Below are 18,971 nucleotides of genomic sequence, written 5' to 3' on the forward strand. Positions count from 1 at the left end.
ACTAAGGTAATGACTAACACCAACTCAAAGATCAAAATAAGCATAGATGGGACGCCTTTACAAAATGTGCAGCAATATACTTACCTTGGCTGTATCATCTCTCCGAATGATCAAACATGTAAAGAAATTGAGAATAGACTGGCAAGCGGCTGGAGGAAATACTGGACTCTAAAGGAGATAATGAAAAGCAATGAAAAGGATCTGGAGGAGGCCTTTGCCAAGAGGCACGCTGGGTTAAGGGATAAAATGTAAAAATTTAAAATACAAAGGAAAATTGTAATGTAAAATATCCCTAACTCGGCTTCAAAAGGCTAATATATAACAATAATAATATCCGTCATCGCGTATTTTTAAAGCGTAACAAGTTTGTTCAGATAGGTTTTGCTAGCTCGTTGCACTCACCACTCGCGTGGCTATAAATAATTTATTTAATTTACTTTATTACTCGTTTACTGGCATAATTAATCAATTCGCTAAAGTACTTTTTGTTAGGTATTCAAACAAAATAAAATAAAATCAAATGTAGAACAAAAATTCTTAAAAAAATAAAACTCGAAATCTTAAAAAGCTTCCCATTCATATAATAACAACAATTCATGAAATAAAAAACCAAATTAAAGAAGAGATTAAATGTTATCATATACATATAAAACGGTGATGGATAATCTAACAAAAAAATCAATATTTTGTTAAGCGATGTTATCGACTTCGTTAATTAATCAGGAGATCTTTTGTGGTCTCACCTCACCTGCTGTCTGTAGCTGGAATCGACAAGGTAATCGGGTAAATAGCTCGATGAATACCAATATCCGGTCTGGGTGGCTTGACTTAACTGGTTGGGTTTATCGTAATGTTATACAATACATATTTTTGCCTTTCATGTTTTATTTTACTAGTTATCTATATTTCATACCACTTTACTTACTTGTTATAAATGCAATGCTAGCCTAATGGTAAAACAGTTTCTCAATTTAGAGGTCGGCTTTTAAATCCTTGTGGCATCATGTACTTTTGATTTTAATTTCTAAGTTATTTGTTGCATTACCTCGTGCTAAATTTAAAGGAAAACATCGTGTTAAAACTTGCACATGTGAAGTCCTAAACCATCTTGCGCACTATAAGTTTCCGGAATGAATAAGAAAAAAATTCTATAAATGGTCAAGAATGAATTTATTGTTGCTCAAAATATTCTCCGTTACCATTAATACACTTTTTCATATGAATGAACTAATTTTGAAAACATTTATGCCACTCTTTCGTGACAATCTCTGAAACATATTTTTCATACACTTCGTTAGCCTCGTCAGGTGATGAAAATCGTTGACCGCGTAACTGGTTCTTAATTTTTGAAAATGAATAAAAGTCACAAGGTGCCAAGTCGGGACTGTATGCGAGATGGCTCATAAGGTCAACGTTGTTGACATTCAAAAATTCATTTGTCAAAATTTTCACGAGTTAATCCATGGTGATGTAGACAACCAATTTCTAAAATGACGCCACAATGTAAAAACAAGCGACAGTCAGGTGAAACAAACTGTATTCTACAGCCAAAGAGTTCCATTTTCAAATGTTGTAATTACTTTTAAATATTGTTTATGTAAGTGGCCAGTTCCGGAAACTTATAGTACGCCCTATGTATTAGAGAAGAAGACCCATGCACCATGCAGTGTGTATATTTTTATCAGCCTTCAAAAAAGGAGGAGATTCTCAATTAGACTGTACTTTTTTTTATGTATGTTTGGTACGCGATTACTCCGAAATTTGTGAACCAATTTTGACGTTCTTTTTTTGTAGTAAAACGAGTACTTCTGTAGTGGTCCTATTCAAAACTTGAAGAAAATATTCCACGTTTACGGATGGCAAATTAGGGGATGAATCCGATTTATTGAATTTCGATTACTTTCCGTTAACCGATTTCAATAAAACTTGTCACATAGATGTAATAAAAATAAAATGTTATGCTGACCTGGAGATGACCTGTCAATGGAAATGGCAGACAGTTGAGAGGAATTCCTCAACAGTGTACAGCACCTTGTGTTTGGGCTCATATGATTAGTATTAGGATTTGAGTGAAGAAAAAGTTTCATAGGTTTCTCACAGAGGGTGCTGTAGTATATGCACATTATGTATCATAGACATTAGACAATCTAAGTTACACTGCGGACGGCCATTCTCGCATTACGACACTAGGCAGTGGTGTGAGAGGACGTATCGCACGTGTACGTGAAGTAAACACATGTTGTTTCATTGAGCTATCCCTGTATTAAGTAGCGTAAACGCCACTGGCGCTATGGCAAAAAGTCGTTAAAAACCAAAACAAAGATCTGCAACAAACATGTGGAAAAATTCGCGAGGTCCGTTGGTTCGTTCTGATGTTTAGTTGGCATCGCGTCTGGCACGGTTTGCTGAGAGACGTTGGTTCGAATCCAACCGGATCGAACAAACTAGTGGAGTAATTTCACAAAAAATAATTAAATATCATGAAACATCCTGACATTCAATAAAACTTAATTGAAGTTATAATTTACCTACATACTTTTTATTTGACATTTAATTTGTCGATACAATTTCTTGCTTTGTGTTGTATTAAAGATTGCATTCTGTATTGTTTGAAATATTGAACCAAAATTAAAAATTGACAACCACTGACAACAACGGCTTAGATCTTTGAAAGTATGCTATAACATTACTTGTTTGCTTCCTATAAGTTTCGTACAGTACCAACGGGCCACAAATACGACAAGTTATACATAAATTGTACATAGTTGTGGTGTAACAATGGCTGTAACCCCGACTCGGACCTGCCTACGCCTTGCGCCGTCATATCTTATTGCCATCATGTCATCTACAGTTTACTAGCACACCCCACTACTTTATATCTACACTAACTTTTGTCTGCTTCACTGTTAGTGAGTTGAATAAATTTCAACTGCATTTATGTTTGTAGTGATTTCATATTTCGATGTATTTTCACAGTTTACGCCTTGGACAGTTTGAGAGAGTAGAATACAGTTGTGATTTTTCTATTGTGATACTTTTTTCAATAAGAATTTCATAGACAGCAAAAACATTTGATATTTTTTACAAAATTTTAAAAAGTTCTATCTAGAAATGAATAGTTAATAAGTTAATAACCATCTGTGCAAGTCGTCCATACAGTCTTAAAAAAAAACGTTTTTACGAATGAGCTTTGACTTATATGAATTTTGTTTTAAATGTTTTATGACCATAACCTTATAAGACTGGTACAGTCGAGTACCCAGACAAAAATCTAGCTTCACATTTTGTATCGCGCTTATCCCAAGAAGTGTAAAGTTGAATTTAAATCTTAAGTATCAAGATTTCACGTGTTTTTAACTATTTAAGAGGATTTTGGGGTTAAGTGCGTTGTTTTCTATTGCCGCCATAGTACCAAAGTTTTAAGACCATATAACATCAAAACGAAATTAGCATGGGTTCTTTACTCATTCTCATTCTTCAAAAAGTTCAAGATTTAGTGCAAGTTACTTAGAGGTGGTTAACTGATAAACTTATTCATAATTCTGTATAGTATATAGACATTTTTAAAGAGTTTGTAAAAAACATCGAGTGTACTAAGTGTTCACTATGAAAAGTTTTGTATGGAAATGTGTAAAAAAAAAGAAGAAGAAGCCAAGCGGTCAGTTAGGCACTGATACTTAACTGGAGATGTCCAAAACATTCATTTTGTTTTTGGTGTAAAACAAAGCTCATTAATTTAAATGAGCTATCAGCAGTTTTCAATGGTCCAAGAAAAAGCTTTTGCAACTTGCAAGGCTAACTGTGCGAAATTCCTTCGTCTTGTAGAGCGACTGTGGAGGTCTCACTGCATCATTCATGTGTTTTTTCGTCGACACCTTGCGATGTCAATATGTATGCCCATCTTTGATCTTGCCGACATCAACCTACCGCACCATTACACAGTCTGACATAGACTTTACCTCTAATTGCCTGAGGACATGACATAAATTAGATAGTTAAAGGCAGTCTGTTGGTATATATGTAAGTCATTAAGTTATGGTTGGGATTTGGGGCTTAAAGAAATATCTAAAAAGCTGAAAGCTATATCCACATTATTACTTAGATGCGAAAGGGGATTGGTTCGCCCAAAAAATTTCTTTCATGTGCGCAGCATGCAATATTTTTTCGTTAAAACACCCAATTAACAGTCTTAAGACGTGTGACAGAAGTAAGTGATCCAAGTGAATTACTTTTTTCACACTTGTATTGTGCCCGATCTGTTGCAAATTGCCCATTGGCACGTGTGTTTGTTAAAGATTCACAAATACGTTACATACGTATGTTGTTACGGGGGTGACGATCAGAATTTTGAGTAGTGTCTCTTCTGTTTCTTCCATTGTATCAGGCGAATGTGCATTCCGCACGTTCTAACACCGCGCCTCAAAAACCCGATGCTGGAGACAAGATACGGATAACAATCGAAATGTTAACATGACAACAAGAAAATAACAATTGTCTGTAACAGGAGTCTTCTTTTGTTCTGACAAAATATTTTCGCGCAAAGCGTTTTTGGCCAAGTTGCTCTTATCATAAATACTAATGGCTATTTATTTTTGGTTTAATAAATAAACACGTCATACCTAATTTACAGCGTCATACTGAAAGTGTATTATAGTTCGCCGTTTTTATTGGTTGCACTAATTATTTTAGTATTTATTCAATTGTGTATAAATGAAACATAATTTATACTTCGCAACTTTGGTGTAATAATGCCACATCAGCACAATTACAATTTTTTAGGAGAGAGGCTTCAAAATTGTACGAACGACATTAATCGTTAACTTTTTTATACTTATACAGTAGAGCTATTAAATTAGATTTATACATAATTTGTTTCTTATACTTCTATTGACATATAATTACATGTGACTTTATTAAATCAACGGTACGACTTGCAGGTCTGCAACAATACTATTCAAAAAGAATGCCCGGCCTTCAAAGAATGTGGGCGAGTCCCAGTGTAAAAGAACAAAAATTAAACGTTCAAATAAAAACAAAAACAGCTATTAATATTCGTTAGAAATATTGGTTTGTCCCAAAAATGCGCCGGGGGCTGTAACACGACCAGCGTGGGCGTCATGAGGACCTGACTCCGATCCAAATACATTAACCAAACAATTTATTGGCCAACGTTGTCACACCGCAAAATTACCTCTTATGATTTATTTAACACTATAATCATCATCACCAAAATCTTATTTCTATATAAACGCGCGTAATGTATGTATATGTGTAAATTTTTATAGCATACAATTATTATTAATCACTCAATATTTTACGTCTGATTATGTATTGCTTTTTTTATGTCTCTTAAATATAGATAACAACATACAAATTATTTAATTTCCTGTCTTAATAAAACGTTCTACTCGTATCCATATTTTGATAGCGTTACAAATATATGTCTCTAAGAAACATCTCTGTAGGTTCAATCCTTACCAGGAAATGTGGTCCAAAATGTACAATTAATAATATGATTCAGAAAAGGCAATCCCAAATCCTTTAGTTTAGTGGTTATAATTTAAAACCTTTAAGTTTACACCACAAGACATAGCTAACATAGCATTAGCATGAGGATTCTTAAATCAGGACAATCATTGTCACAGAGGTCCCGGGTTGGATTCCCGGTAGGATCAATTTGGGTAAATGAACTTGTCTAAATTGGTGTGGATTTCGTTGCTCTTTTACCAAAGTTATTGTGTAGAACCTGCTCATGTTGTTTTTTTTTACTTACTTTTGTCCATAATTTCGTACTTTTGGTATAATAAAGCACATGTGATCATACCTCAAAAGTGCCGTTATCACGTGGTAGTCATAATAATAATACGACTTACATGAAATAAATCCCTCTGAATTATGTACATATGTGTACAGTCATATGGAACTGAAAATCGGACCGTTGGTATATATAATAAAGCCACGTTTGAATGTCAAAAATGCTTTTATCACATGAAAATAATAAAAATAGAACGAACTGCATGAAACAAGTAATGTACTCGTATGTATATATGACATTTTATTACTCTCTAATTTAAGCATAAAAAGTTATCGACTAATTTCGTTCGCAGAATCTTTAAGCCTCTCACCTGAAAAATTGTCATTTTGCAGATGTGGCCTTATTACACCAAGGGCGCGACCTGGGCACAGACTCTTAAATCCTATATCATACCATAAGTCATTCAAAGTAACGCCTTCGGTTCTCTGAGAGAGATATCATTTAAACCATTTATTTAACACACATAGTAATACGTACAGAACATAATAATATAACAATATTGTGGGAACAACAACAGTGCGTGGAAGGAACAGGCTCAGTATAATCCTTGTGGCTGTAGGCCTCGCGGTACTGATTTTCAGCCTGACCTTGTTGACACATCGTTTTTCAACATAATCCAATTCAACGATACCATCGCCACGATAAACATCGAATACTAATAATTATATCGGTTGAATTCATTAATAACATTTAATAGATTAATTAAAAAAAAATTATCATATATCATCATCATCAACCCATTTGTACGTCCCACTGCTGGGTACTGGTCTTCTATAAGGCGACGGTTTATGCCATAGTCCACCACGTTGGCCCAACGCGAGTTAAGGACTTCACACCTGAACCTTTTTCGACTAACAGGTTTCATTACGATTAAATTGAATTAAATTTAAATTTAAATTAAATTTCGCATTTAAATTCCGAGAAACTCCGAGATGCGACACCGGATTCGAATCAACGGCCTCGGCTTGAGAGTCGGTACGTCAAAACATTTCGCTACTACGACTTAGTAAATGTCTGGGGACTGAGGAAAGATATTAAGAGAGTAAATGGCAAAAACATTTAACTATGTAAAGTTTTCTCGTTGACTATATACCAAGTAGCAGTAGAGCTCTCTGTGAAAGAGTTCGTCCAGAGTAGTAGTACTGCCACCTTGCCTATTTCTGCCGCCAAGCAGTAATGTCAGCATTCCGGTTTAGGAGGGTTAAGGGTGGTGGTGAAATGACATGCACATGGGACTTGTCAACTTATGTCTTAGGGTGGCGGGCGCAGTGGCAGTGCCCCTCAGATCTTTGCGATTTAAAGCTCTGAGTGATGGCAGTGCAACAGTTATGGACAGGCGTGTAGCTTACCATCAGACGCACGACTTGTTTGTCAAAAAAAAAAGAGTTAGTAAATGTCTGAGATCTGAGAAAAAATCATGAGACAGTAAATGGCTGGAACATTTAACTATGTAAAGTTTTCAAGTTGACTGAGTACCAAGTGGAACCTACAACACCATCTCCGGCCCTGGACTAACCATCGCGATGCAGACGATAAGCTATCTCCATCGAGACACGATGCGCTGGTGGCGGCATTACAACCCTCCGTCCCCCCTTCTTTTAGCCACGTGTTTGTTTTCCTTACATTTTCTTACTACCTAACGAATGTATGTACTTATATAGATACAAAACAGTACGAGTAGGATTGTAAACGAATTAAAATCAACACAAGAGTCTAGAATTGCGGACAGGCGCAATTCTAGACTCTTTGATACATTGCAATAGGTTTCGAAATCAGTCGCAATCTATGGGGTGTAATAAGCTCATATCTGTAAAATGACAACTTTTCAGACTAATTAGTCAATAAATTTATGCTTAAATTGTAAATTTATAAAATTTTATTTCGTGTTATTTTTATAACTTTCATGTAATAAAACATTTTTAACGTATGATCACGTGTTGATTTATTATACCAAAGGTAGGTACAGGATCAAGAGCTAGTCAAGTTTGACACTTAAGATTTAAATCCAACTCTATGCCGCTTACGATAAGACCGGTCCAACGTACAAAGTGTCAAGCTTGACGTGCTCTTATACGAATTACTCATAACAAGTATTAACTACTCCAGTAGACTACACCTATATTCTTATGATACATTTATTCAAAATAGGGTTAAATGCAGTTAGCCTTATTTCTCTGTGGTATAGGTAACGTGTCCATGCGTCCTGCTTTAAGCGGGACTGTCCTGCTTTCAAGCTTCGTAGAACACACATAACAATAAAATTTAAAAAATAGCGCTTAAGCGAAAAATATATAAAGCTGGTGGCTTGACTAGACATCGAGTATCAGACTACACAAGAGTAGCTTTTTTTTAAATTTTTATTCATTAAACAATTTTAGTTCTTTTTTTTATCATTAAACATTTCATTACAATCATAAATATGACGTCTTTAATTTTTAAAACAATAATAAATTTACAGGCATCTCGTTCTAAGGGAAAAAAATAATGGTCACGTTAGGTGTAAGGTACCTTTTGTCTTGATCTACTATAAAATTGTGCACTCAGTAGGTATAGGCACGATGCCAATAGAAATATTTAAAGTACGATTTATTTCTATCGTCAGTTCTAGGAGCACATATATTTTCAATTTTTATTTTTATTAATAAGTTTTTTCCGTGTCAAGACAGACGATGATGCCGGTTATGCTGTCAAAACGCTCGACGGAGGATTGACGAGCGGGCTACATCGTTTTGTGCTCACCCGTTCCCAGGCAGGTGGCTTACCGTGTACTATATTGTTTATCTGAGAAGTAGTCGAGAAAAAATATTTCAACAGAATAAGTTGCTTTGGCAGTTGTAGTTTATTACGAAACTGACTAGGTACTTACTCTAGGGATTAACTTTTACGTTAATAAGAACCGTACAACGCCATACACATAGAGGCCATTTGTAAGAAATTGATCTCGGTGGTCTCAACATTGTATGTACCAACAGCAAATCTTGAAAGCGGATTTTATTTTTCCTTCATAACATAGAATAGGTACATTCGATTAGAATCTTCTCTGTTGCACGTTCTCAGCAGATACCTATCAGAGCAAGATAGATGGTGTTTTCGCAGTTTCCGCTAGAACAATAGGACAGCTTAATTTACACGTACGCCGCGCAGACGGTCAAATGGGCCCCTATTTCTTGTTACTGCGAGGGGAACAGAAGCTTTTCACAACACATTTTCCGGGAAACAACACAAGATATTAATAAAACAAAAGTGTAATAACGTTGCGAAGTGAGTGGTCTGCATTTAAAAATGAGCGTTCAATAATCTTTTATTGGTTTTGTTGTACTACGATTTCAAAGTTTATTGTGGTGAAGTGTCACTGCGCGATATTAATTGCTCAGAAATAATAAAACGCAAAGCCAATGAGTGAATTATTATAATAAGTCACAAAATGGGACTGGTCTCACAGTCCCAATGCTCGAGCCATGAATCACAAGCCGCTGGCGAGGTGCGGCGCGGGCGCACAGTGCGACAAAAAAGGCTCATTGCGATCGCTGGCTCAATGGTAGACGCTGCATGTTCGCTCTCCTAAAAGCCATCGTCCGAGATGTGCGTGCACATTTGAATGTTGTATCAGTTTTAATTTGTTTTCGTTCACGGAACACTCGCCGTCCTTCTTCCTCCGGACCTCTGCGTTTTCATTTTAATTTATATTTATCAGCGAGATATGACTGTGCAGTTTGTGGTCTGTGTTGTTGCTACATTTACTATTATATTTTTATTGGGATGCTTTTGTATGAGTTGGCAGATATTTATCGGGTATCGGAACATTATTCGGTCTGCTCATAATCGTCCGCATAAAGCACCTTGTCACACGGTCGTTGGGCGCCGAATGCGCCTGCGCCGACCCCGTGTATTCTTTTTGTGCTCCCCGGACAAGGGCCCGTATTCTCTGAGAAGTGGAAAAAATTAAGATATTAATATATCTTTCTAATTCGAAATACGTTTCGGATAAAAGGAAGATCATAAATCATTATACACGCTGTACGAAATTCCTTTTAAATATGCGAGAGAAAATCGGTATTCGGGGAAGCGTCGTCAATCAGTTGCTATTGTGACACTTTAGGAGGGCCGCGCCGGCTGTCTTGTTCCTTGTCGTTGTTGTTCACGAAATTGTAGACTATATCAAAAGAAAAACATGAAAAGATAATAAACGTCCAGCAAGATAGCGGGCAATCACAATATAATAATATTACCTACTACTATTTAATACTAATAGCTGCTTTATGCCCAGTCTCTAAATTTTCATCAGTTACATAGTTCGTGTAATGTAATCCAAGGGAACCTAACCTAAAATTTATATTGGAGTAGTATCTAATATTCCGTTTCTTACGTTACTGCTCTTGGAATATTAGTGCCAGAGCTAGACATATTGTGCATCAAACAGCCCAGTAGGTCATCGGCAGGGCTGGGCTTGCGTCACAATCGACCAGTCATCCAGTCCTCATCAGCCGCCTGTCCGAGATTGAATTAGCCCCGATATGTACCATTTAATAACCGATTAAACAATGCCTAATTCATTCTAGTCGATCGACTGATTTGTTTTTTAAATGTTACCTCGAGAGTTACATCCATTCTACACTTTATGAAATGTGTTGTATTAAAAACAGAAGTAGTTTGGCTTGCTACTTGTACAGCGTCCCAAAAATACCCAAATGAAACTACTTACATATTCCAATTTCAAGTTCATATATTGTAAACCACTCGACAAACAATACAAATATTATTAACAACTTAATAGCGTATTTAGCGCGTTTTAAAGTACACAAAAATGATTCAACGCTTTCTAGCGCCATCTTACCTAAACTAAATAAACCGCACCCCTCATGGAAGAATGGCATGAGTGGACTTACGTCAAATATGTTTATTGCTCCATTAGATACAGAAAAATTTAATCCACATCCTCTCCAATTCTTGTAACTCTATGTACAAAATTAGTCGATAGAGTTACAAGAATTAGAGGGGGTGTGAGTTACATTTCTCTGTATATAATGGCAATATACGTTTTTGACCTAACTCCACATAAGTGGAAGAAGTAAAGGCACAAACCATTGTTCCATGAGGGGTGAGAAATATTACTGCCCTTCTTGTCAAGACTAACGCATTTGCATTTTGGTAACTTTCGCGATATTGGCACCTAAAGTTTTTTTCTTTGAAAAATGTCAATTACGCTGATTTTGCTTAACAATAAAACTGAAACTAACTAAGATATAAAAAAGCCGCTTATATGGGTTGTAGATCTCGTTTTCTTTGATCCCAGATATGTTAATGACTCACTTTCATTAAAATATCGATTACGTTAGTTATCACGGAAGAAAGAATTTATGTGGTCTGTGTTAGTTCTAACGAGAGGGCAAAACAGAAGTCTTAACACTATTCCACGAACCTAAAATAAATAGCTATATAGTAAGGTAATTTAATTCTACTTTTAGAAATATTGACTTCCTCAAAGTAACGTCTATACGACCTGTTTTATCAATGCAATTTACAAAATTGATGAAATGAGAAACTTTACTTTGCTAGGTCCAGTCTAGCCTGATAAAGTGTTTTGACTTTATTTTATAGAGTAAATTGAAAGTTAAATCTCTATATGTATTGTTAGAATAAAGAAATATGAAGCAAAAAGAAATAACAAGAACGCGCACACACTCTAAGAGTCGTATTCTAGAACTCTACTTAATGCTCAAGTCAGGATTGCAATGGAAACACAAGCACTGGAAATACGACCCTAATGCCAGGTACTTGAGTATGATTTCGCGTGCTTTAAACCATACTCAAATCCTGAATTGAGCATTGAGTAGAGTTCTAGAATACGACCCATAGTCCCGCACTAGGGTAACCCTTTATCGCGGGTGCCATGGACACTCACATAGACAACTACAAATTACACCCAAACTCACGAGAGAAATAAATATAAGCCATACAAATATTTCTCTCGGTCCGGGAATCGAACCAGGGACCTCTGCGTGGCAGTCCAGTATGGTAACCTTTTGAAGGCAGTTAAAGTAACATAAAGAAACATGCGACTTGGTCAACTGAAAATTATGCAAAATTCCACATTGAACATTGCGGTTCGTTTAAGTGAGAGAAATTATGCTACTCAGAGAATGTTTAGGATTAGAGTTTGCATAAGTAATAATTTAAATGAAATATATCATAACTATTACGTAATATACCTAATTCATCTTAGGCAATCAAATAAAAATACCATATATTTATGAACAGGTGCACAAGGTATCAAATATCAAATAGTTATTCAAGGCGATGACAATCCCGCACACATTATCCAGAAATCCGGCAGCGTTTACAATTTTACAGTTTTTTAAGAGCCTAATAAATAGTATTTTCTTGGCATTCGGTGTCCTGTCATCAGATACCCAGTAACCTACGATTGTTTTTTCTCTAAACGCACCTAACCATTTACACAATTTGGGAGCAAAGGCCGCAAGAGTCAGGTTTCACATCAGTCGTGTTATTTCTAAAAAGCTTGTTTTCTCAGCGGAGCGCACTTAAGTAGCGATTTGTAACCCAAAACCGAGCTAGGCGATGTGCCAAATGTAGACGCGTTGTTTACTACAGCGGCCGTCTTATATAAACCGAACTGAATCAAATTAAAGTTTAATTTTGTTATTATTTTTACCAAGAATATAAATCCAAGGAAATTTTGATTTTTTTTTTATATTACGTAGGCAGCAAACAAGCACACGGCCCTGATAGAAAGCGGTTACCGTCGCCTATGAATGTCTGCAACACCGGGCGTCACGAGCGCGTTGCAGACCCTTTAGAGCCCTTCTGAAACCCCTTTTGAAGGACTCCATGCTGTATTCCTGCGGGAAAATCCCGACAGGGAGCTCATTCCATAACCTAATTGTATATCGTTAGGGCACTGGCATCACAGTACATTTCCTCAAACATTTTATACGCACATAAAAATATGCGTAATTTCATTAAGAAACAACATATCCATAATAATAACATTAGAACTAAGTCCAAATTCGTGGTACGACGATTTTATGGGGGACTGTATACGTTTTTACAATAAGTTTCCGAAGCATAAGTATATTAAGATAATCATTTCCTGTTCAAAACTTACATTAAAAATATTTTAATTGCCAACTCGTATTACAAAATTGATGACTACGTGTTAGATAAATATGTATGAAAAGGCAGCTCTGGACATTGCTCTAGATTCCACTCAAATTTGATTCAAAGTGTATTCCATGGCATTTAAGTTAAAGTTTATTCGAAAAGAGCAACACTTGCTCATCTTAGGGAAGTCAACACAGTGAATGAGTAGTAGCTTAAAAAATGACGTTTTCAAGTGCAGATTTATTTTACTAATGGAATATAGTAACATTATTGCAGAGGCCGGGGAGTAAGGGACTTGTATTAAGACCTCGCGTTCTGGATTGTGCACCGGAATAAATTCCGCTACTCTAATGCTCATGGTACCTACAGGCAAACCCCTTGTCATAGACCAATTAATTGTGCTATTAAATACCTCTGAGATTGTTCAACACAAACACTACTAAAGCAGTCTTCTTCAACCGCATAGTTCTGTATAAGCACGACGATTGCATAATTTGTGATATTATGGTCGTTCACAACAAAGAGGCAATCAGTCCTCATCAAGCCCCTTTGGGAAAACAATCAATAGATAATGTAGAGTCGATAATAACATCAAAAAAAAAGTGTCTCCGGTGGGTGATACAGCCGTTTAAGATAAACATCTGACCCCACGTCCCGAGTGGCATGCGACGAATTCACGACGCGCATTCTCTGTCTGTGTTCTCTCTGCTTTATTTTTTACAAAATAAATTGTTGCTTCTAATACTTGGTTATGATATAAATTTATTATGAATTTTGGTCGATTTCTAAATTACAATTTATTTTTAATATAAGTTATAAACAGTAAACTTTATGATTCTTAATCGACACGTAGAAACAGAACATCCTACATTTTCGAAGCCGTTGATTTATTTCCATTAGTGTCATAATTATATGAAAGGAGTTCATCAAATGTATATTCCACCGGCGCGTGCGCAGATAACGCATCACATTCTAATAGAATTTGTCGTTGATCCTTTTTTGTGTGGCGGCCACGACCGAGATGAGATGCCCGATTAGTAATTAGACGGGCGACACATGTTTCGAACTCTTTTTATCTTGTTACCTCATTAGCCCGTACCCAGACATTTTTAATGTTCACATCGAAATGAGACCCATGACTTTCTGTATATCCTTTATTTCAAGTTCGCTGTTTTATGGGACGTTTATAGTCTCTGATACGATCATTATATCTTCCAATACGAAATAAAAGGAATATTTGTGTGCATACTTTTGTATCCGGAGAATGATAGAGTATAATGCGAAAATATTTTTAAGCCGCATCGCGGGTTTGAAAGGAAGTATCGTTCCATTCAAAATAAGCCGTCGAATGTGATTCGTTCATTGAGCATTTTCGATACAGTAACAGGAGTTGCGGTATGAGAATGTAAAGAGCCCTATTATTGGTGCGTTAACAGACACTTGAGATTAGCATCTGTGCCTCCTCAACGCGATCTTCAAGTTTCAAACACAATGCAGGAGATTATGGGCGAAGAGGTTTATTTGTAAACACGACAAAGAGTAGCGCATTGTGTGATTCAGTCACACTAGCCGTGTCTACTTGTAATGTGTTTTATACAATGTTATTCTCAACACGATTCGGTAAACATGTGAAGAATAAACGTATGAATGTGTGGTTATGGGAGCATGAACTTATCAAAGAAGCTAAGAAAAAAATGCTTCCTTCAAAAATAAATCGGTCTACAATCAAGCAATTCGTTTGTAGAGTTATAATTTTTGTTATAGCGTTATTGTTTGTACAGAATTTTTTTAATAAATCCATAGAGGTGGCCGTTTAAACGAAAAGCACTTTAAAGAGTTTGCTTTTTAATATAAGCACTAAAGCACACTTACAATTTTTAATTCTAAGTATTGCTCACTTCAACACTCAACAATTTCATTTTTTAGTCCCGCCATCTATGTTTCCTAAACAAATTAATTTGTAAACGTGATTAATAATGTTAGAAATAAAAATACAACTCGTGTTAAAACACGTTTGTAAACAAATAAACTTATTCATCTGAAAAACTTTGGTGGCCTATTCTCGCTTTTCGCTGTCAACACAATATTGCAAGCTTTTTTAACATAAAGTCTATGGGCTTAAACGTTCCTCTAAATGATTTTGTAAGCTTCAAGTATTATGTCTTTAATTTGTGCTACAAACTAAAAAGCGTTTAAGAGAAATTTTTTTTTATAAGCACTCTTATTTAAAAAAGTAGGTTTTAACGTTTAAAATTTATAAGCAGTTTTTCCCATCTCTATGAATCCAACCCGCAATACGCCATACGCCATAGTTATTTCAGCAATGCCAATATTAGGTAAAGCATTCAAATGTTACAATCATCTTCATAGGTCTAATGATATCGTCATTTTCGAGGATTACGCTGATTGTGGACCTTAATCGTCAGGTGTATCAAAGGAGAATGGGTATTGCCCTCCATTCTGTGACAAACGCATCAAAATTACAACATTAACTCCACCTAAATTAAGCCCAAAGTCCTGTGTTTAGAGTCCAGTTTACCATGATTGTTCGATAGCTGGCCTTTGTTACGGCACTGTGACAAAGTTGTCTTATAAAGATGATTTATGGCCATGTTAAGTATCCCGTGCAATTGTTGTTGAATTTATTTGTCCTCGTAAACTATAAACAACGAGCAAATCTGGTTATTTATGGCGTGATTGGACATACGCGTACAACGGTCGGCCTTTTTTGCTCGTAGACCAACGGAACGAATGTTCACTGAAATATTCACGAGATGTCGCAATGTCAGGATTATTGTCGACGAGGATTGAAATATTTTGTGGTATCCCGGTTCATATGAGATTTATAGCGTTAGTACATTGGTACCTTTACAGATCCCAGCATTCTGGCTTTGCCAACGTTTGAGAATTTCAAACTTAATTCCTTTATTTTGTTACAGGTGAGAAACCATTCAAATGCGAATATGCGGGTTGTGACCGAAGGTTTGCAAACTCCTCGGATAGAAAGAAACACTCACATGTACACACATCGGACAAGCCGTATAACTGCCGAGTGCATGGATGTGACAAATCATACACACACCCGTCGTCGCTGCGAAAACACATGAAGGTGCACGGCGCCGCCGGAGATGCCTCGCCTCGATACGACAGCGATGGCGACGACTCCTCCTCGGCTGGCAGTGTCAGCGTCACGGCCGGCGCCGCAAGCCCCTCGGCCCCTATACCACCGCCACCACCTGCGCCGGCGCCCATACACAACCCGCATCATCACCCCTCGATCACGGACAAACTCGAAAGTTTAAATGACAAATACCTAAACCCTCACGACCAAAAATCCTATGAAAGACATCCTCCACATCACCAACATCAACCGCATCTAACAAATATCGGTGGGAACGGTGTGATGGACAACAAAATTGGTTTTGGTGGGCATTGGACACAATTCCAACAACCGGCGCCGACGGTACCACACGGGGTGCCGGACTGGTGGTGCCCCACACAGGAAAGCTACCACCACCATCACTTGATGCACCACTCCGGTGCCGCCGCTGCATATTGACCACACCGCGCTTAGGGAACTCTTCATTCGACGATTAGCCGACTGTCAATGCTAAGTAGGAACGCGTCTTCACGGGAACAATTGTGCTAGCTTAAAAACTGTGCAAACTGTTAATTAAAAAGTCAGTGAAATTTTTATACCGTGGAATGAAAAGTTCACTATAGCGCTACAGAATATTCCATGTTGCATTACGCTTAGTAAATTTAAAAGTCCATAGAATCCGACCAGTGAATCTGCAGACTTCAGCCGTCCGAGAGTTTTATTGATATTGAATTCTACTGACTGTAAGTAAAGAGTTATTGAAAGAATTGTGTAATTATTTAATGGTAGGGTCTCGTGACAACTTGTTTGCTTTAAACAACTTGTAAACAATGAACAAGCAACCACCAGTTGAATGCTTTACAACATGCTGTATTTTTCTAAAAACAATCTTCGTGAAAAATCTTTATTTTTGACTATGCATTTCTGTCCTGAGCATTGTCAGTTAGAACTTTTGTCACTCTTGGGATGGGACACTTTATTCATTGAAGATTTTTGTCAATTGCATTGTTGACAGAGATTTATGACAGCCTTTATGTAGAGTAAGCAAAAATTTACAAACAGTTGCATTGTTAATAGGATTCCTAACACCGTAATTGAATACACCCTTATTTGATGGTTTCTTTGATTTTCGACAAACTTTTTGAATCCATTATTGTATTCCAATGGTTTTAACAATATTTATCGAATAAGTGTAAAAACATGTCTATTTACGGGTTTAACAGTTTCCGTTTTATAGGTAAGTGATGGTTTTGTTTATTCAGGACAAGTAAGCTCTAACACAAATCTTGTAAAAATAAAATTAAATGATCTGCATGGCCAAAGCACCGAAGTCCAATAAAATTACAATTTATAGGTTGTAAAATTCTTGTAAATTTTTAATTTTAGAATAAATAATTTCATGTAAAAATATTATAAGAAAAAATGCCCAGTGATAATAGATGTAAGGGATTGATTTTATTGTACATTTTTGTCTGTGTCGTTGATATTAAAATAAGCTATATAATTCTGAACTATGTCTAACTGACTATATATTTTAAATAATGTAATAAATATTTTTTCACGGAGTGACATTTGGGAGAGAACATAAAATTGTACTTATATATATATATTATCTATATGTATGTATATTATAATATAAATGACTGAAGAGCACGATGTATTTTAAGTTATTTTAAGATGAATTTGTTGATTGTCTTTTCTACAGCCGTGTAAAATAGCGAAAGAATTAAAATAAAGAAAAATCGTATTTGACTTCTCGACACATGTGTTTTATGTTTACAGTGCCGCTCATACCTACTTTAAACGCTAAAGCTTATGTAGCAATTTTAATGATTAAAGAATGAAAAATAAAACACTACAAAAGAACCCAAGATGTACACACAACTAAAGAATCATTAATTTAATGGAGGCTTATATGCACGTTTACTCAAACTCGTATACTAAATGGACGTATTAATTTTTTTCTCGAGATCAAAATCGTAAACAAAAGTCCTCATTCCAAATTCGAAGGTTGAAAGATTGATCACTTGATGCAAGAAATCTAAAATGAAAATCCAATTCTCGCGATCATTTCGATCGGATTCAGTTCAAAAAACCTAACTCCGTGACGATACCCACAATAAAACACCACAACAAAACGAGGAACAATCATATTCTAAAAGAGAATTGAATTTATCATTGGGAAAGAGCGAGAGAAAGAAATGATAAATGATGTACTCAGCGTAAGGATCCATGAGTGCGAGAGAGACGGCGGTCACTCGATTCGACTTTACTGTCCACGGGGATGATTTATCGTTTCTCAACAGGGATTGGCCGATCGAGTACTTTAAAGATTTATAGATCCTTATGGTGCATGCGCGGTAGGAGCGTTTTCTTATTATAAATCTCACTCCTGCGCATGCACTCGCGATTGCCTCTTTAACTGTCTGGAGGAGAAATTAAAAAATATGTTAACATATTGCGCTGGCTGAGGTACGAGTGGGTCGATCTCAACGTAGGCCACTGGGATAATTGGCCGACTAAGTTAATGCGTCTGAGCAGACTGTGCTCTCGCTGTGTGTGCTCATGGGCTGGTAGGTAATAATTCTTACCCTTCGTTATAATATAGCCATAAGTGATCATATGTCAAAAGTGCTTTTATTACATGAAAATGATAAAAATATTATGAAAAACATGAAATGTTTTTTTATGTAACCAAGTGACGGGACAAACAAGTCGTGCGCCTGGTGGTAAGTAACACGCCTATCCATAACAGTTGCAGTGCCACGCAGAGCAATAAATCGCAAAGATCTGAGAAGTACTACCACTGCGCTTCATCATCCTGGACACAAGTTGACAAGTCCCATGTGCCTGTAATTTCACCAGCACCCTTACCCTTCAAATCCGGAACACAGTAATGCTGTAATTACTGTTTGGCTACAGAAATAGGTATTG

At 36.4% G+C, this 18,971-nt stretch overlaps 1 protein-coding gene across 1 annotated transcript in view; it reads left to right on the forward strand.

Moving 5' to 3' along the window:
* Positions 1-17,510, forward strand: part of LOC113233064 (zinc finger protein ZIC 4-like) — a 33,098-nt gene extending 15,588 nt beyond the window's left edge. The window contains exon 3 of the mRNA XM_026468029.1: positions 15,877-17,510. Coding sequence (XP_026323814.1) covers positions 15,877-16,496 — 620 coding nt within the window. The 3' untranslated portion in view covers positions 16,497-17,510. The remainder of the gene's footprint in view (positions 1-15,876) is intronic.
* The last annotated feature ends 1,461 nt before the right edge of the window (positions 17,511-18,971 follow it).

This window comes from Hyposmocoma kahamanoa, unplaced genomic scaffold (assembly GCF_003589595.1).
Source record: "Hyposmocoma kahamanoa isolate Upper Pololo Valley unplaced genomic scaffold, ASM358959v1 78, whole genome shotgun sequence".
Taxonomy (NCBI): Eukaryota; Metazoa; Arthropoda; class Insecta; order Lepidoptera; family Cosmopterigidae; genus Hyposmocoma; species Hyposmocoma kahamanoa.